The 17744-nt window shown below is 31.9% G+C and overlaps 1 protein-coding gene across 3 annotated transcripts in view; it reads right to left on the reverse strand.

The window, feature by feature from the left end:
• Positions 1-17744, reverse strand: part of GRIK2 (glutamate ionotropic receptor kainate type subunit 2) — a 580378-nt gene that overhangs the window by 309442 nt on the left and 253192 nt on the right. For all 3 annotated transcript variants that reach the window (XM_011360720.2, XM_011360721.2, XM_011360722.2), the window contains exon 6: positions 16311-16484. In XM_011360720.2, the coding sequence (XP_011359022.1) occupies positions 16311-16484 (174 nt within the window). The remainder of the gene's footprint in view (positions 1-16310; positions 16485-17744) is intronic.

A 17744-nucleotide genomic window follows, 5' to 3' on the forward strand; every position in this document is an offset into this window, starting at 1 on the left:
TTTTCTTATCCAGTCCTAACTTCTCTTTCTCCTTTCACAGGTTTCATGTCTGCATCTCAGTCTGAAGAAATATTAACTTCCACCCTCTTTATCCTTCACAGGCATATCTGTCAATATATCTGTTGTACATCTAACTTCATCCTGGCATTTGCTTCATGAGGGATCAAAATGAATAGAATATTTGCTATATTTTTAATTATGAAATTAAAAACAAATTAATATTCTGTATAGTATAGGTATGTTTGAAAACACACAATATGATAAAATAAAATTTTCAAATAATAAATATGCCAACAGATATGTCTTGGCATAGTATTATATTTTTATAGAGTGAGGACACCTACTTTAATTTTATCATGTCATTTAATATTCTCCAATATATTAAAAAAAATTCTTTAACTGTCATACATATAGAAGATATTTGGTACAACAAAGATGAGAAAATTCAACTTTTACTACAAGAGAGCTGAAACAAAACATGATAAATCTCTCTCTGGGTGGTGTCCTCATGGTGTTCATCTTTGAACTAAAAACAAAAATCAAAGCCTAAAGCAAATTCACTGATTCATAACTGAGTCATTTATGGGGCTATATAGAGCTACTAAAGATCAAAGAAAAATATTCTGTCCAGCTGTGTTCCTCTGGGTACATTTTGATGAAGAAAAAATATTGAATACAACACTAGCTAGAAGATTAGAATTCTGATTATCTCCTTACATATTTCCTAACACTTGATTTATGTTTTATTATTGCACTTCTTAAAGAATTTATTTTAAATAGCTCATTAAAGAAACAGAAACAATGCAGTTTAAAGAACTGTGTATTCAATATTTAATAGTTAAAAGCATCAAAGTAGATAAAGAAATTAATTATTATGCAAAATATTTTTTACCACATTTAACTTTGTCATTTGTTAGCAATTATAAATGATTGCTGTCTTACATTGGTAGCATATTAAAACAGCGGATTCTTACATTAACTGTCGTTAGTTTTATTTTACATATAATTTAATATATTTTACCAAACTTTGTTTCTTTTAATTTGTCATCACTGGAAATATATATATATATATATACTGCCCATAAAGATTTTTTTCTATTTCTTCTAAAATAACACTGCTCCATTATAAAGAGAGATGAACATTAAAAGAAAATTTCCTAACAATCAGAGACCAAATAAGTCTAATATCCATTTAAAAAGCTGAGTACATATGCATTTTATCTAATGACTCTAAGCTCATTATACTTGAAAAGAGTTAGTGGCACATTTGACACAATTGACCACTATGTCATTCTCCAAACACTTTCTTCTCTAGGCTTCCATAAAATTAGATTCTTTTTTGTTTTCCTTCTACCTTACTGCACATCTCTCTTCAATTACCTTTGCTTGCTTTTCCTTCTCTTCTTTTCAGATCAGTCCTTGGTACTCCTCTCTCCTCTGTCTGCATTGTGACTCTACATGATCTTATCCAGTCCCTTGGCTTTAAATACTATCTATGTCCTATTGACTCACAAATCTGTACTCTACACCTGACACTTTACCTGAGTTCGACCTCATAAAACATTTGCCATCTCAAAATCATTCATTTCCCAAGTAAATCTTTTCTTCATTCAACAAATATTGAGTGCCTATAATGTGCCTTATACTGTTAAAGCACAAAGAATACAGCAGTGAAAACATAACAAAATATCTCCACTACAATGTCTAATAGGCACTTCAAATGTAATTCATAACAAGAGTACATTAATTTCTTTCACCCCCAAATCAGCTTCTTAACCATTCTTTCTTATTTTCAGTGCATGGCCCATTTCCATCAACATTCTCAGATTTTAAAAACCTAGATGTCTTCTTTCTCAGTGTGAGTTTTCACAGAAGCAAACCCTAGGACAAGTATTTGGTACAAGTAGCTTATTTGAGAGTTTCAGGGCACACTAGCAAGGAAGGGAAGAAGTGATATGAGGAGGAAAGCAGCTACTAAATGGTTATTAAGCCTGTTACAATGATGTGCAAATGGAGTTAGATCTCACAGAGAAAATTTGAGAAATTATATAAAGTTCACATCTCAGAATCATCTCACACTAAGACTGGGAGCTGTGATATTTATAAACTTCTTTGAGCTATGGGTAAGAGACTAATTGCCCAGCACTTCCAGTCTGCTAGATGTATGAGCATATCAGACTTCTGGAAAATGTCTTTAGACATAGAGAAGCAGATACTGGCAGCCACAAGTCCTCTGGGCACTGTGAACCATAAAGTCAGAGGACTATGGTAAGTCACCAACAGTCACAGCTACATCCTCCTTGATTCTACTCCATACTCCAAATTTACCCATTAATGAATCCTGTGAACGTCATTCCAAACTACATCTTGAAATCTATCACTTCCCAGATTCAGTCCTGAGTCCAGGTCACCAACATCTATCATCAGCATTACTAAAATAGTTAACTCAGCATTGTACTCTTGCTTTCTACATTGTAATGTCACACAGAAGCCACAGGCATCATCTGTATGCCAGAATCAGATTATGTTTCTCCCCTCATCAAAGTCTTCCAGGGCTTCCACCACAATTAGATCAAAATCCAAACCTACATGTCATTCGAAGATCAATGCTCTCATCTTCTAGCATTTTCCCTCTTATGCTAAATAATGTAGCACACTGATGGGTCACCTTTCTTTTCCTGATACACAATATGCTTGTTTCCATCTCAAGGAATTTGCACTCATTGTTCTTTCTGCGTAGGATGCTCTTCTGATAAATCTTTATATGGTTACCTATTTTTCATCATATAGGCCTATTTCACACATAATCTCCACCCAACACCCTAGCTAAAGAGCCTTTCCCAACCCTAATATTCTCTATCTTCTTAACCCAACTTATTTTCTTTCATTTCTCTCTTCTATTTACCAAATAAAAGGAAAATTCCATCTTTATCTTATTTACCACTATATCCCTCTGCCAAAAACAGTGCTTGGCACATAGCAGATTTTAAATAAATATTAATTTAACTTTAAGAAAATATCATGCAAATGGTGAATACTACACGATCATATTTTAAATGAAATATGTATAGGGACAAAGAAAGTTTAATAGAAATAAATAAGTTGCTTTTTTCCAAAGTAACCTAAAGCTAATATTTGGCCAGTTAATTAAGATTATTAGTTAAAGCATATATACTTGAATTTTTTTATTTTAATGTAAGGCATCTAACTGTAAATTTATCCCTAAATATATCAATGTAGAGCCAAGTCCCTTTTCAAGGTCAGCTGAAATTTCTCTTGTTTTACATAAGCCTCAAATATAATGGATTATCCAAGATTTCCACCTTTGGTTTCTTTTAATTGAAAGAAGAATAAAGAGACACTTGCGAAGCAAACTATGTGTAGAATCTACCTCTTAGAACTGTCTTGCTTACATTAATATATAGAAAAAATCTTAGATGACTTGCCTTTATCAAGTTTTTCAATGCTATCGTCTTAATTTTGCTATCGTCTTAATCAAAATTAAGAGGGCATGTTTCTGTTTTGCCCTTGTATTTCATTGTTTTATGTATTATTTACTTGAATTATTTAATTAATAAGTGCAACAAACATAAACTGGTTTTGGAAGAAACACTACTACCTTTTTAAAAAATATCCAACTGGGGGAGCAAATACAGAAGCATGATAGAGTAGCCTGCTAAAAGTGAATTTTCAGGCTGCTGTGGACATTGGTCAGTTTATTTTAACCAAGGGATAAAGAATTTGGTTACTCTTGTCAATTAAAGGAAGTTAGGTTAAGAGAGCTTCAGTGGTCCCTAAATGTTACTTGTAATTCTCTTTTCCTGATGTGTTTATGAATAGAACATTTTAATTTTCTTCCACTTATTTTTAGTTGACAAATTTTCTATAGTATGTAGCTATACAATAAAATTTAAGTTATACTAGTCACAATATTTATGTTTTTAAAAGTAAACAAATCTGGTTTTGATCATTTCATATTTACATTGAATTTACTTAAATTTTAGTCTAGCAGACTGTCAAATCTAGAAAACTAGGCATGATTTTTGCCAATTAAATTTATGTGCACTTGCCTTAGGGGCTAGAGAAGTTCATATTTTAAAGATATTTCAGTCTTTATCACTTATTCATTTTCCTTTTCCTTTTGATAAAGTAAAGAATTTGAAGAGAGAAGTAAATATTTAAAGGCTGAGAATGGAGTCTGAAAAATTGACTTTTAAAGGCAACATTTAGCAGGAGTAATATTTTCCTTGAAAGCTAAGACCAAAATACAAATTAAAATCTCTTTTCCCAAGGCATAGTCCCAAGACCCAAGACACATTTGGTGTGAAACCTCGGGCTGATCTGGCATGACTACCAAGAAACAAAGAGACTGAAAGATGCAGTGATTCTTTAACTGACATTCAATAGGACTTACATTTGCTCACTTTCAAGGTTGCTTAGTCCAGGTAGCCAAACAGACAGGCTAGATCCTTTTCTACAAAGAGTTGCAAACATATGGCAATAGATTCTGGGATGCTTTCCCCTGGGATATTTCTAAAAACGAAATTGAGACCTTACTCCTTACTGCAATGAGAAACAATATTCTGGCTTCCAACATTTTGTCAGATCCCTCTCCCTTTAGGTTTCACTACCATCTCAAATTCTCTACATGTCTGCAATCGATGCCATCCCTTTTCCAAGTCACCTCCTCCTCCAGAGAGCCCTATTTTTGCTAAAAGTACTAGTGTCTTTCCAGTCACCTAAGTTGGAAGTATTAAAAGTCTCCCTTGTCTTCTTATTTTCCTTTCTACCATTGTCTTCTTAGTCTTTTTTTCTACCTCAAAAAGCACTTCCCTTTCAATCACTGCTTTGAGCCCTTTAGGCTATACTTCCAGTCATTATTACTGCAGGCTTGAATTACAGCTTTCTGCCTCTGGCTGCAGTGAATCTAATGCACCTGCACAGAGCCACCAGGTCAGCCTTCCTGAGACAGGGCAAGGCAGGAAGAGGGCAAGGCAGGAATAGCACAAGTTAACAAGTTAGAAAGGCCTGTACTTAATGCTCAGCCCTACCTTCTTAGCTAAATGTCCTTAGACAACATACTAAACATATTTGAACCTCAGCTGCATCATCTGAAAATCTTGCCCTTCTTGCACATTTTTGTGAGAATCAGAGATAGTGTAAGGCTAGCATATCTTCTTATAACTACCACAAATGGCATAATATTTGCAAAGAGTGGATACACAATAAATGGTAAATATTACTTTTATTGCACTCTCCTGTCTTAAACATTTAATGGCTTTCCATTCTCTCCTTCCTGCTTGGCCTTCCTGCTTTCATCTAGTCTTATCAAAATGCTATTTTATGTTCAAATTCTCCTTCAAGATCTAGCTCAAGCACCACCTCCTCCAAAATTTATTTCCCAATCATACCAAATCATCAAATTCTCATAACACTGTAATAGGTGTGCCCTAGACTTGATGATGCTGAAGTAATAACAATAAAGTAATAAAATTATTATTATTTTAGCTCTATGTTGAAAGATAAAAACATCAAATATTTTTGACATAGGTTTTCTTGTTCTGAGCAGATCCATCAAAATGACCTCATTTGTTTCTTTGTTTATTTGGATAACAGCCAAATTAGTACCATTTCTGTGGTGGCCATAGCAACTGTGCATTTGGTTTTACAGAGACTTCTCTTTCCTTCATTCCTTAGTACCAGGAACTTGAAAGTTGTTGAGGAGGAAGTAAACAAATTTCAAAAGGGTCAAGGAAATTCCTAGGAGAAAAACAAGATTCCAGTATGGAATACATCTAAGGGACTAAGGCTACTCACATAGAGTCAGGTGAGAGAAAATAAACTCCAGCTGAAAAAGAACACAGTCCAGACAAAGCCCAGGAGCACTGGGGAAGGGCCGAGTCTGCAAACAACCTGAAACTGATATGGGGCTCCTGACTCAGTCATACTGGCACCAAGGGCAGGCTCCTGGGTGCACGTTTGTTGTGTAAACTCAGGAGCCGGATAACTGAGAAGCTGAAAGCTAGAACAGTGAGAATCCAGACCAACTTGAGAATAAATCTGAGCCCTATTACTACTGGTAAATGACAATACATGCAGAGACAATTGCAAAAATGGCCTATAACAACAGAGGCAAGGGAAGCATGGATGGATAGAGAGGACCGTTTCACTGCCACATTTTCAGCAGAAATACCAAAACCCCAGGTCTGGCAGCAGTAACAGGACTGTGGTGCCATTTTCTGGAGTATTTCAAACCTGGTAGCAGCTATGGAATTCTCCAGCTTGAAGAGGGCACATCTTAGTGGAGTATCCTACAATAGAGCCTGTGGTCCCATTAACCAACCTGATCAAACTGATTAAGTCTCTGAGTTTCTTGGACTTATCACAGGATGGTGGATTTGGGGCCATGTCCAATTAAGAAACTACAAAGAAAGAGACCTTTTCCTCCTGTTAACTTGGGCATGTAACATTCTCAAGGTGTGACTTTATGTAAGGTTTAATTACATCCTGAACCAAAAGTAAATAAACTCCCTTCTAAACATACTATTTTCAACATGCCAGCATTTTTCTTATTATTTAAGGCCATGTTTTACTTTGCTTAGTAAATTGATAATTCTTTAGGTGCAGACATCATATTACATATATATATTTATTTTTTCTTATCATCTACATGGTCAATTACCACAGATCTCATGCAGTAAGTGTTCAACAAATATTTGAAGAATGAATTAATGAGTAGCAATATACAGGAATTTTTCATGAAGAATTGATGTACCATTTCAATATCTGTGTCTTTTTAATAACTTTATTTTTTCCTTCTGGTTCAGATTGGTCATAGGTATTCTGAAGATTAATGCATAAAACATTTATGACTTCTTTAAGAAAGGCAAATAAAAGATCAACATATTTCTTCTCTGCATAGTAAAGCAAGGGAATTCCTAATACCCTTTAAGCAAATTCACCCTAAAACTCCATTTTATTTTGTCTGAAATATTATTTTAACTTATTAAGGTAAATTTAAAGAGTATTGGCCAAACATATCTTGGAAATTAGTACATCAGAGTAGATCCTTGGCCATTTCTTAGGCCTTTTATATCGCAAAAGTGCATAGTCTACACCTTAAAAAAAAAGAAAAACTTTTTCTAATGTAAATATAATTACTTAGATACCAGGGTCATGAAATGAACATCAAAAATTTGCTACTAAAATTAGCTCTGATTCATGCTCATAAATTTACTTAATCTCATCCAGCACATTAAATTAAGTGACTACCTACTTTTAGATTTTTTTTTCTTCAAGTAATATTTACATAGTTGCATTTCTATCCGATTGTCATATTTGTACAAAGAGGGCATCAAAAGACTCTTTGAGTGATGGACTTTACTCTGAACAAAAATAGCACTTTCACTAAAGTACAGAAATGGCATTTGCTTTGAAGTAAATGGATATCATTTTTGGAGGATCTACTCTGTGCCAGACACTGTCTTTAAGCAGTATAAAAGCTATATACTTAATCTTCTTAGTGACACTGTGACGTATTATTATCTCCATTAAATAGATGAAGTAACTGAGGCTCAGAGATGTTAAACAATTAGAATTTTAAAAAGGATATAACAAGCAGACCTCGGTTTCAACAGTAAGGTGATTCTGATTCCAAAGTTCTTGCTCTAAGATATAGCTGGCATTGAGAGGAAAAAATGGCACATATCATTTTATAAACTTCTAACTAGATTTAAAAACCTGTAAATAGGGATATATTATTCTAACAGCACATTTCAAATCATTGATGGGTTCAATTTTTGAGAACACTATTAATTCAAGTACTAAGTCAATTCTTTATGAATGCTTCTTAAGGTTTCCATGTCAATTAACCATCTAACATACACACATATCTTCTACAGTGTTATTGCTTAAAAAGATTACAAATGATGCTGAAATAATATGATTGGATAATTTAAACTATAAACACTGTGTCAAAATTTGTTCTATATTTATAAAGCATTGGGGCAATAATATGACATAATTATGAAAAGCCAGAAAGATTTCCAATATTTTGGATCAGATAGGCAAGAGAATTTCTGTACTGCTGGGACACATAGGTAATTTTAAAACAACAAAAAAAGGGAAACATCTACTGTGCTATATATTTACATGAAAAAATTAGTCATGATTGTTGTTTATTATATATAATATAAATTTTATTACACATCACTTTCTTGATTTATTTTTAATATTTTCCAGCTGTCTCAATTTTTAAATAAAACTCTTCTAAAACTGAACATGACAAAAAGCCTGAAATTTGTTGGTTATAAATCACAGTAGTGAAGAGGGAATATTTGTTAAAATTTGACAGACATATTGAATCCAAAATTAATAAAATCTACAGCTAAATATGTTTCATGTTTATATTAAATATTTTATAAATAGTTAATAGTTAATAGCTAATAACACAAATTTATCAAAATCTTATACACATTTAGTATCTTGAGGTCATATATAGTAAATGCAAATTATCATATCAGTGTTGAAGCTATAACACTGTCTTTCTAATAATAAGAATGTATAGCTGACTATTTATGAAAGAACTAAAAGTAATATAAATTTATAAATATAAATATAAATTATATTAAATATATAAATATATAAATGAAAATTATGTTCATGTTATTTGTTTTATATAAAATTAAATATAAATGTAAGTATTCAAATAAAATTTATCTTATTATTTATCATTTTTAAATTTATTTTATTTACAGACTCTAATGAGGCCAACATATATCTTATCTGATATTGTATTTCAATATCTTTGGGAATAAATTCTAAAGCTATGAAAATAAATAAAATTCCTAAGTTAATTTATAAAATTATGAATAAAATAGAATAATACAGGGAGACATATCATTTTGAAAATAATGATGTCTACTCTCTCTCAGTCTATCTCCGATTCTCAAATATAGAATGTAGCTTATCTCTATGTATTTTACCCTGAATACAAATAAATATCCATAAACCATATTTTGTACTTTGTATAAATAGATCCATTCCTTCTTTGTGTTTTAGAAATAAATTCAATGAAGAAAAAGTACCATAGTTTATAGCAACTGTTAACTTGCCTTAGCCAAAACTAAGGCAATTGTGATTAATTATGGGTATTTATCTGAGTAATAATATATCTTGTTATTTATAGGCCTCAATGCCATCTCTTACTCTGTTTTTAGTAAATTTCAACAAGTACTTCATACCAAATATGAGTAATCTGAATTCCTATGTTAAATGTTACACACTTATAATTATCTATTAATTAATTAATACATAAAAATTTTATACCAGCTTTAACACTCATTGTTTCCCAATCCACTCCTCTAATCCAGGATATTGAACATATATGTCAAATTTGCCATTAGCCTCATTCTAACCTAAGCGCCTGCTTATTATCAACCCTCTGTATTCACTTTACATTCTACCCTGTACTTGTTTTCCCAAGTTTGATGACTTGTTACCTCTATAGTTTGTTTGACATTTTGGTTTTTCAAGATTACATTCATTGCTTACTCTTACCAGTTCTATCTTAATGCCCAGCACATGTGAAGTCCTGAATCTCAGAATGTTGCCAGTTCCTAGACTGCAATGTTGGACTTTATTTACCCTCTTGTCAGAGCATTGACCATTACCTTCTCTAGGGATCCCTGTCATTAACTGAGCCTTGCGAGGGGAGGAGGGGCGGTTCATTCTGAATAATATAAATTTTTGTCTAGCTAAATTTCCTTATACCACCTGGAGTTGGTTCTATCGATATGTAACTATATAGCTGTTGAATGTAACATAAAAATCTGAAAGAAGCTGAGGAAACTTGTAAGCAGATAGGCTTTTATCCTTTATAAGTTTGTATTACACTGTATTTGATCAATGCTCTGAAAATTAATTTTGCTCTTCAAGGTAGAAGGGGCAAAAAAGTTTCCTGATTCAACTTTACCTTTTCCAAGTGAAAAGTTTAAAAATTGGCCTAAAAAATAACATGACTATAAAGTAAATGCTTCATCGCAGTAGCCATTTTCATGTTAAAAAAAAGTTACTTAAAATAGATATTCCATCACTTTATCAGCTTTAGATTCATGTTGATTATTTAATCTACCAGTGAGCAGAGACAATAAGATGCAATGTTTTATGTTAATAAAACAATAGAGGTTGTTAGGTCATCTCATTTATTTATATTCAGACATAACTGCCAGTGTAGTACATCATGGAAGATTAATAGGCATATAAAGTGAAGAAATATAGTGCCATGTTGTTATTCATGTCACATATTACATGTCCTTTTACTATTCATTAAATCAATCATATACAAACATAATGAATGTTATATTTATGACTTCATTACATATTCTGAAATATACAAATATTTCTTCCATATTTGATTATGATATAGGTCCCCAAATATTTCCTTTGTGGTAAAGACAAAAATAAAATTAGTATTTATGTTAATAAATTTTGTTAAATGTTACATATTTTTCAGCAAAACACTAAGAAGTTATGTAAAACCCCTGGTAAATACATGTCTGTCTCTTCATATCACAAAATAGCAAGAAATTTTAACAAAAATTTGAAGGAATAATTAAGAAACTAGATCAATCAAATATGTACCAAGTTAGGAAGAAGTCAATAATCAAAGTTTGAGTGTGATTTTTGTACCAATAAAGATGTGAGATGTTATCAGTAAGACATTCAGTATCTTCTAATTTTGTCAAAAATTAGAAAGTAGAGGTATTGTCTTCCTCACCTAATCCTGACTGCCTGGTATCAAATTTTGAGTGTTGTGTACAACATAAACAAAATTAAAACAGATTTAAAAAAGAATAATTAATTTATTAATTCACTACTTTTTACACTTTTGGCACTTTAGTGAAATATGAGATAAAACCAACTCTTTCAAAATGCCTTTATTGATTAAAAAGTGACAAGTTAGTTTGATCACTTCTTGGCAAAGTCTTATATTTATTCTCATTTCAACTGAATTGAAGAAAATAGCTGCAGCTAATTAAGATAAACACACAGTAGCAAAGGCAGGCTTGTAGTTCTGATAGTAAATAAAAGCTTGCCTGGCCATAATTTACTTTTCTATGGTTCTATTTTTATTGACTTTTCTAAAGGTAAATCTTTGTACAGTAACCGAGCGATCACTTGTGCTTCCTTAATACATGAGCTAAACCTCCTGCTGTGAATTGTATACACGAGATGTTGATCTTTTAAGTTGGTCCATTGATGAAAGAAATTATAAAATTCCTGGGCCATGGTCTGTTGTTAAAAAATAATAATAATTCTTAGGAGGACAGTGATATTTAAACACAGAAAGACTCACCTCTCATAAATATTCTCCTTTTTTTCAAAAAGATAATGGAACTACACTTCTCACTAAAATTTCACTAATCAAAAGTGTTTCTGCGCTTTTGCTGTTTAAAGTATTTTTCTAACAAATAATTGAAACAAGCCTAATTGCATTTTTCTAAATGATTAGGTATCTTGATAATAAAGTTCAAGTAGGTAAATAAAAATGCTCTCCAGAATATATCTAGGGAAATGAGAAGGCCTAGTGATTAGAATACAGATGTAATGTGATTAAAATAAATTAATACACACATTTTTTTAAACAGGCATTCTCTTTTTCATCATGAGCACCTGCTTTGCACCAGGCACTGATCTAGGTAGAGGGGCTTCAAGGATGATGAAACCTAGTTCTTGCCTTGGAAGATCGTATAGTCTATTGCAAAAGGGATATGAAAACAAAAGTACCAGAGTTCCATTTCAGCATGGGGTTAAACATAAAGTGCATTAATGAAGGAGCACTCAAGTAAAATGTGTGGAGGATACAGAGCAAATTTACAGAAAAGGTAACAGATGACTTGAAAATTAGAGCACGAGCAGGAATATGCCATGCATTCTAATAGGGGTAGATGGTTTAGACAACAGGAACACCCTATGCTAAAATGAGGAGGTGCATCAGCACTGCTGACACACCAAAGGTGAGATGGGTGGCTTGGTGGAGCAGGGAGTAGGCAAATATGAGGCTGGACAAGTAGCAGAAGCCAGATCATGGATGGTTTTGCAGGCTTGTCAAATGAGTTTAAAATTCATTTGGTAAATGATGAGGAGCCATAAGCAATATTCTGGTAAGATCAGTGAGAAGATTATTGCCAAGTCAGGGTAGAAAGCACTGGGTCCTTAACTTATGAATAGCTCTGGGGGTGAAAAAAAGAGTGTAGTTAAAAAAAGATATCGATACAGTAGATTTGAAAGTGTCTGACAGTTGTTGAATGTGGAGAAGAAAAAAATGAAATGGAGAGAGCAGTTGGTAAACAGAGTTTAAATTTCCAAAACAATAATCTCTTTATAGTAATCCAAATGATAGAGCCAATGAACAGGCATTATTGATTTGTGTTGCAAATTTACATTATCAGGGAATATGTGTGGTATTCTATATCAACATAAGAAAAAAACTGGTATTTTTAAGCTACTGGATGGATTATGAGTACATTAGCATTAATATGCATAGGCATAATTGGAGCACTGGGAAGGATTTCTAGGATATAGCTAGACCGTTTAAAATTTACCTTGAGGTGTTTTTACTTGATTTCATTCTCTTACATTGAGATTACTGCAAACTCCATACATCAATATTAATACAATTATCATCAAGATTGATGGATTCAAATAAGTGAATTCCCACCCAACAGTAACTGTTCTTGGAGAAGGCAGATGTCTGTTCAGAAAACTGGGAGAAATGTCATCTGACCATGCAAAGGACAGTATTTCCACACCCCAGGAGCATGGAGATATGTGAATACTTAATAGAGAATGCACAGTAGAGGAAGGATTTTATAATAAAGGAAGGTGTTTAGAGCATTAACTGATTGGTAATGTGTGGGCATGAGGGAAAATGTAAGAAAAGTGATACATGAGTAAATTAAAAAAGGAAAGAAAAGAAAAAAAAACACCTTATGTGTGAAGGAAGAAAGTTGAGCTTCCTTTTTTTCTTTTTTCTTGACTAGATCAGGTTTGGATGTACTGTGTGACTTGGTACTTTAGTTGGATTTATATCAGATGAATATTAAAATTTTACTGAGATACTAACATTAATATTTTTAGTATGACCATAGAAGAAACTACAACTACAGGAGAAATGATCTTGTATTCAGTAGTCATATAGCTGATAAACGCTTAACCTAGGGGTTGATGAGGGTGCTAACCCAACCAGAAAATTTCTTTGATCCAATTCATCGTTTCCTTTTATAGCGCAAACACGAAAAAAGAATGTGAAAGTTAAGCATTAAGATCTCATATAGTGACAAATGACTATGATACTGATAATAAAGGGTCTTGCAAACACTAGGAACTTCACTGATAATTTCTTTTTTTTTTAATGGGACCACAGGGAAAGAAAAGAACAAGATATCTATAAACACGGATCTCATGAATTGACTGAAGGGAATGTTGCCAACACCACAATGCCAGGCTAATAATTCTCTTCTTTTTCTAATTAGAATCCTCTTAATTTCCTGATGCCATTCACGTTAGAAATAGCCCATTAATGTCTTTTCCTAAATATTTAATGATGAGGAAAAATTATTACAATATAATATTAAATAGAAAAGAAAAAGAATGCTCATGTAAGGCACAAGTATGCCAACATTTTTATACAGATTTTATATTGGTTTTATGTTTATAATAATAATGCACTATTTCATAATTAAAATTAATGTTACATAATAAAAATATTTTACATCTGATCTTTTATATCATTATATGATATTATATACTGAAAAGATTTTAAAAGGTAATATTAATTTTCCAAAAGGTAAATTGTAAAAAAAAAAAAATTATCTCTATCGATTTTGGAAAAGATTTTTATTTTAATGGAAAACTTTATGGTTCCTTCCAAAATATTTTGTGTTCCATGCTCTAGCTATAAATATAATAAAATAAATAGCTGGTATAAATTTTTAGTTAAAAAACATTATTCATGATCTATACACAATGCTCAGAATTTTCAACAAATAGGCTCATTTTCTCATTTTCTCATCAGTGCATTTTTATTCTATCACTTACCCACTCACACTAAATCATATGCTAGTTTAGAAGAAGGGCAGAGTTAGGGAGGAATAGATTAATGACCAGAAAGAACCCAAACCTATATTCCTCCAAATACACTGTCCTCTTATCCTGCCTTCTGAGGTTAGTTTTCTCCAAGAGCTCCTACCTACCTGGATAAGAAATTAATATACCTTCTTTTTCATTTATCTATCTTTCAACCATCTCTATAAGTTACCAGAGTTAGAGTACTTTGTTTCAGGGGATGACAAGTAGACAGTCAGAGAATTATACAGAAATACCAAGAGTAGCTAAGTAAAGTTGGATAATTTTTGTGATTTATATATACACAGGGGCTCACCAATCCTTGGACATATCAGTGAAGTCTTAAGAGTACAACATTGTTAAGACTGTCATGATGCCTATTGATTTACTTTTCCTAAAACCATCCAATAATAATTTTGAATAACAAATGATAAAATATCCATCCTGAAATTAAGTAATGGTAAAGAGAGCTAGAAAGCATATGTGGAAAAATATATACACATAATTAAAACAATAATATAAAGGATAGTATATATTTTAATGTTGAAAAATGACATTAAGTTCCAAAAGTTTGATTCACTATCTTCAAACTAGAAATAAAATATAATATTTGTAATTTTTTTCTAGGTTGCATATTATTTTTTTTTAACTTGGATGCACTTTGGAGGAAAAATCTCTTCTTTTTAAAATTATTTACATATTTTTCTCCCAAAAAAGTTTCTTAAATATATCTCAGGTTAAGACCAAAACACTAGAACTAGTCAACCCTCTCTTTTTATGCAAAATAATAAAATTCCCCTTATATTATTTTTTTAAAAATTAATGTGAACATAAGATTTTCAAATTCTAGTAAGTTATTTTTTCTCACTAGAAGAAAACAAATCTCTTTTGTCCATCGGAAGGTTGGTTGCTTGAAGGTAACCATGATTTTTTCACAATCTATCTAGACCATGAAACAAATTGAGTAACACAAATTGAGTAATACAAATTGAGTAATTTGTATTACTAAATTTTCTAAGGGAAAAACATTTTAATTTCTCTTTATTTTGCTACAACATTAAAAACATATCTGAAGCCCCACTGAAGCAATCAATGAAAAAAATTAAATCATATTAGAAAAAGTTTTTCCACACATCAGAATAGAGTATGTTTATGCTTATAAAGTTTCCATTTAGACTGATACCTACTAAAAGTTGGTGGTAATGACCCAAGAAATGTAAATATTGCCAAAGTGCTGAGCTCTTTCCTAAATTGTGGCAATAATTTGGTCTATAGAAAGTAGATTTAATGAGAATACATTGGGCTTTTATAATTTGCTTAAATAATATAGCTTAAATCTACCCAGTCTTATGAGGTAGTCAGTAGCTACATTTGGATATTGAGCACTTCAAACGTGACTAGTTTGAATTAATATGTGTGGTGTCAAATACATAATAACTTTCAAAGACTTAGTAGGAAAAAATGCAAATATCTGTTATAATTTTTATATTGATTACCCTTTTAAATAATAGCATATTTTATATAATGGGTTAAATAAAATTAATAATATTGATCTTTACCTGTTTTGTGTGTATGTTTTTTAACATAGATATTAGAAAATTTTAAATTATATATGTGCTTTGTATTAGATATTCATTAGCAGCACTGGTATAAACAACTAAAGTTATATGAGAATATAGTCTTCTTTTACAGTTTCTGCATTAATCCTGTTCATAAATTTAAACTGACTTAAAAATGACAGATGTGATTATTGGTTAGTCTTAGCTTTAAAGAGTGAATAAGCTCGAGAGATTTTTTTGTATCATATAAGATATCAAATATCCGAAACCAACATGTTGAAGAGTAATCATATACTGGCAGTTCAAATCAGAAAAATAACTATTAGGTAATGTATTATTTTTAGTCTCTAATTTATCCTAAATATGGCACTAATTGATTTCAGAGAAAACCTTACATTGTAGTATTTTTAACAATAATTTTAATGCTTTGAGATACTTAAATGAAAGTTGAAATTTGCAATAAAAACTGATTTAGAAAATTGTTAAAATACTAATTTGTAATAGTAACTCTGATATCGTGCTTTTAAAGTCAAACAATTAAACCAAAGTTTGGATCCAGAGGATTTAATAATTTATGAAACATTACTCAGAAACATAAACTCATCTTTAAGTGGGTATTCATACCGTCATAAATCCATCCAGCAAACCTGAATCGGGTTTTGGAGGTGCCTGTAATCGTTCCATAGACCACTTTTCAATGATGGAGGAGACTTGTGTATTTTCAGTATTTAATATTCTGAACCCTGTCATGTTAACACCACTGTATCGGTAGGGCTCAACATCAAGAGCAAAGAGGTCCTGAAAGACACAAATTTTTTGTGTGTTATTATCAATACAGTATATTTACAGGCATGCATAATTGAGACAGTCATTTATTCTTGCTTCCCTTTATGATGGTTAACACCATTGTGTCTCAGGTGACTTTAAACATTACAAATCACCCAGATTCAAACGGACGTTTCTCACTCTTTGCCAATGCAAATATACATACTTTACACAAACATGTATGCATATGTATATATATCATATTCTAATTCCACCAGTGGAACAAGAAGCTTATCTATAACCTGTATAAGCTTTCTTCTCCATGTTAAGGATTGCTTACCCTTAAATGTTAAACATTAATATTTTACTTATAACTAATTAAAGCTCTTTTTTCTGTGCCCTGCTTCCTTGGTTGGTAATTGCCATTTTTATGTCTTGTTTTGTCTTTTTTTTTTTTTTTTTAAAGAAACAGGTAATAAAATATGGCTTCTAACTAAAGAAAATTTTATCAAAGCTGAGAAACAAAGTTAACAAGACTGGCTTTTTTGGTTGCAGAACCTTTGCTGTCCTTTTGTCTTATACCATATCCAGCAACTTCACCGTAAGGAATCCTTTAGATTTTGGTTGCCTTTTTCAATCCATAGTGCTCTGGCTTTGCCCTTTGGTTTTCCCAGGAGACAGGAGACCAAAGCCATCAGGGGAGCTGGATGTCACTAAGAACATGCAATGTATGGGGATTTGGCCCTCTCTCTGATCTGAGACAACATGAGAACCGGGGAAAGATTAATGCCCTTGGTACTGTGCACAGCTTGCCTTGGACTCATCCAGTTATACAGGCTAGATAATGGGTATAAAATTCTGTGGAGAGAAGCTGACGTTGGCCTGATCTGTGCTCTATACTGTAAAAAATATAAAGGATCTTTAGGTTTTTATTTTTCAGTGTTTGCAATCTAGCCAAGGAGATTATATATATATGAATATATATGAACATATATTTATATATATGAATATATATATTCAAGAAGTAAATAAATAATGTATTACAATATATGCTAAGGGGTAAAACTGTAGAAGTCAGCAAGGAGTAAGAAACGAGACAGATGAATTTCAATTTTTATAGTCAGAAACAACTTTATAAAGCAGATGGAATTTGAACTGCCATCAGAGAATGGCCAGACTTTTGATAGGCAAAAGGAAAAAGGAGGCCATTCAAAGTGTCAGTAGAGGCAAAATCTAGAAAACATCAAATCTATTCAGGAGACTGATGTAGATCAGTTTGACTATAAAAGAGAA

Source organism: Pteropus vampyrus, unplaced genomic scaffold (assembly GCF_000151845.1).
Source record: "Pteropus vampyrus isolate Shadow unplaced genomic scaffold, Pvam_2.0 Scaffold58, whole genome shotgun sequence".
Lineage (NCBI taxonomy): Eukaryota > Metazoa > Chordata > Mammalia > Chiroptera > Pteropodidae > Pteropus > Pteropus vampyrus.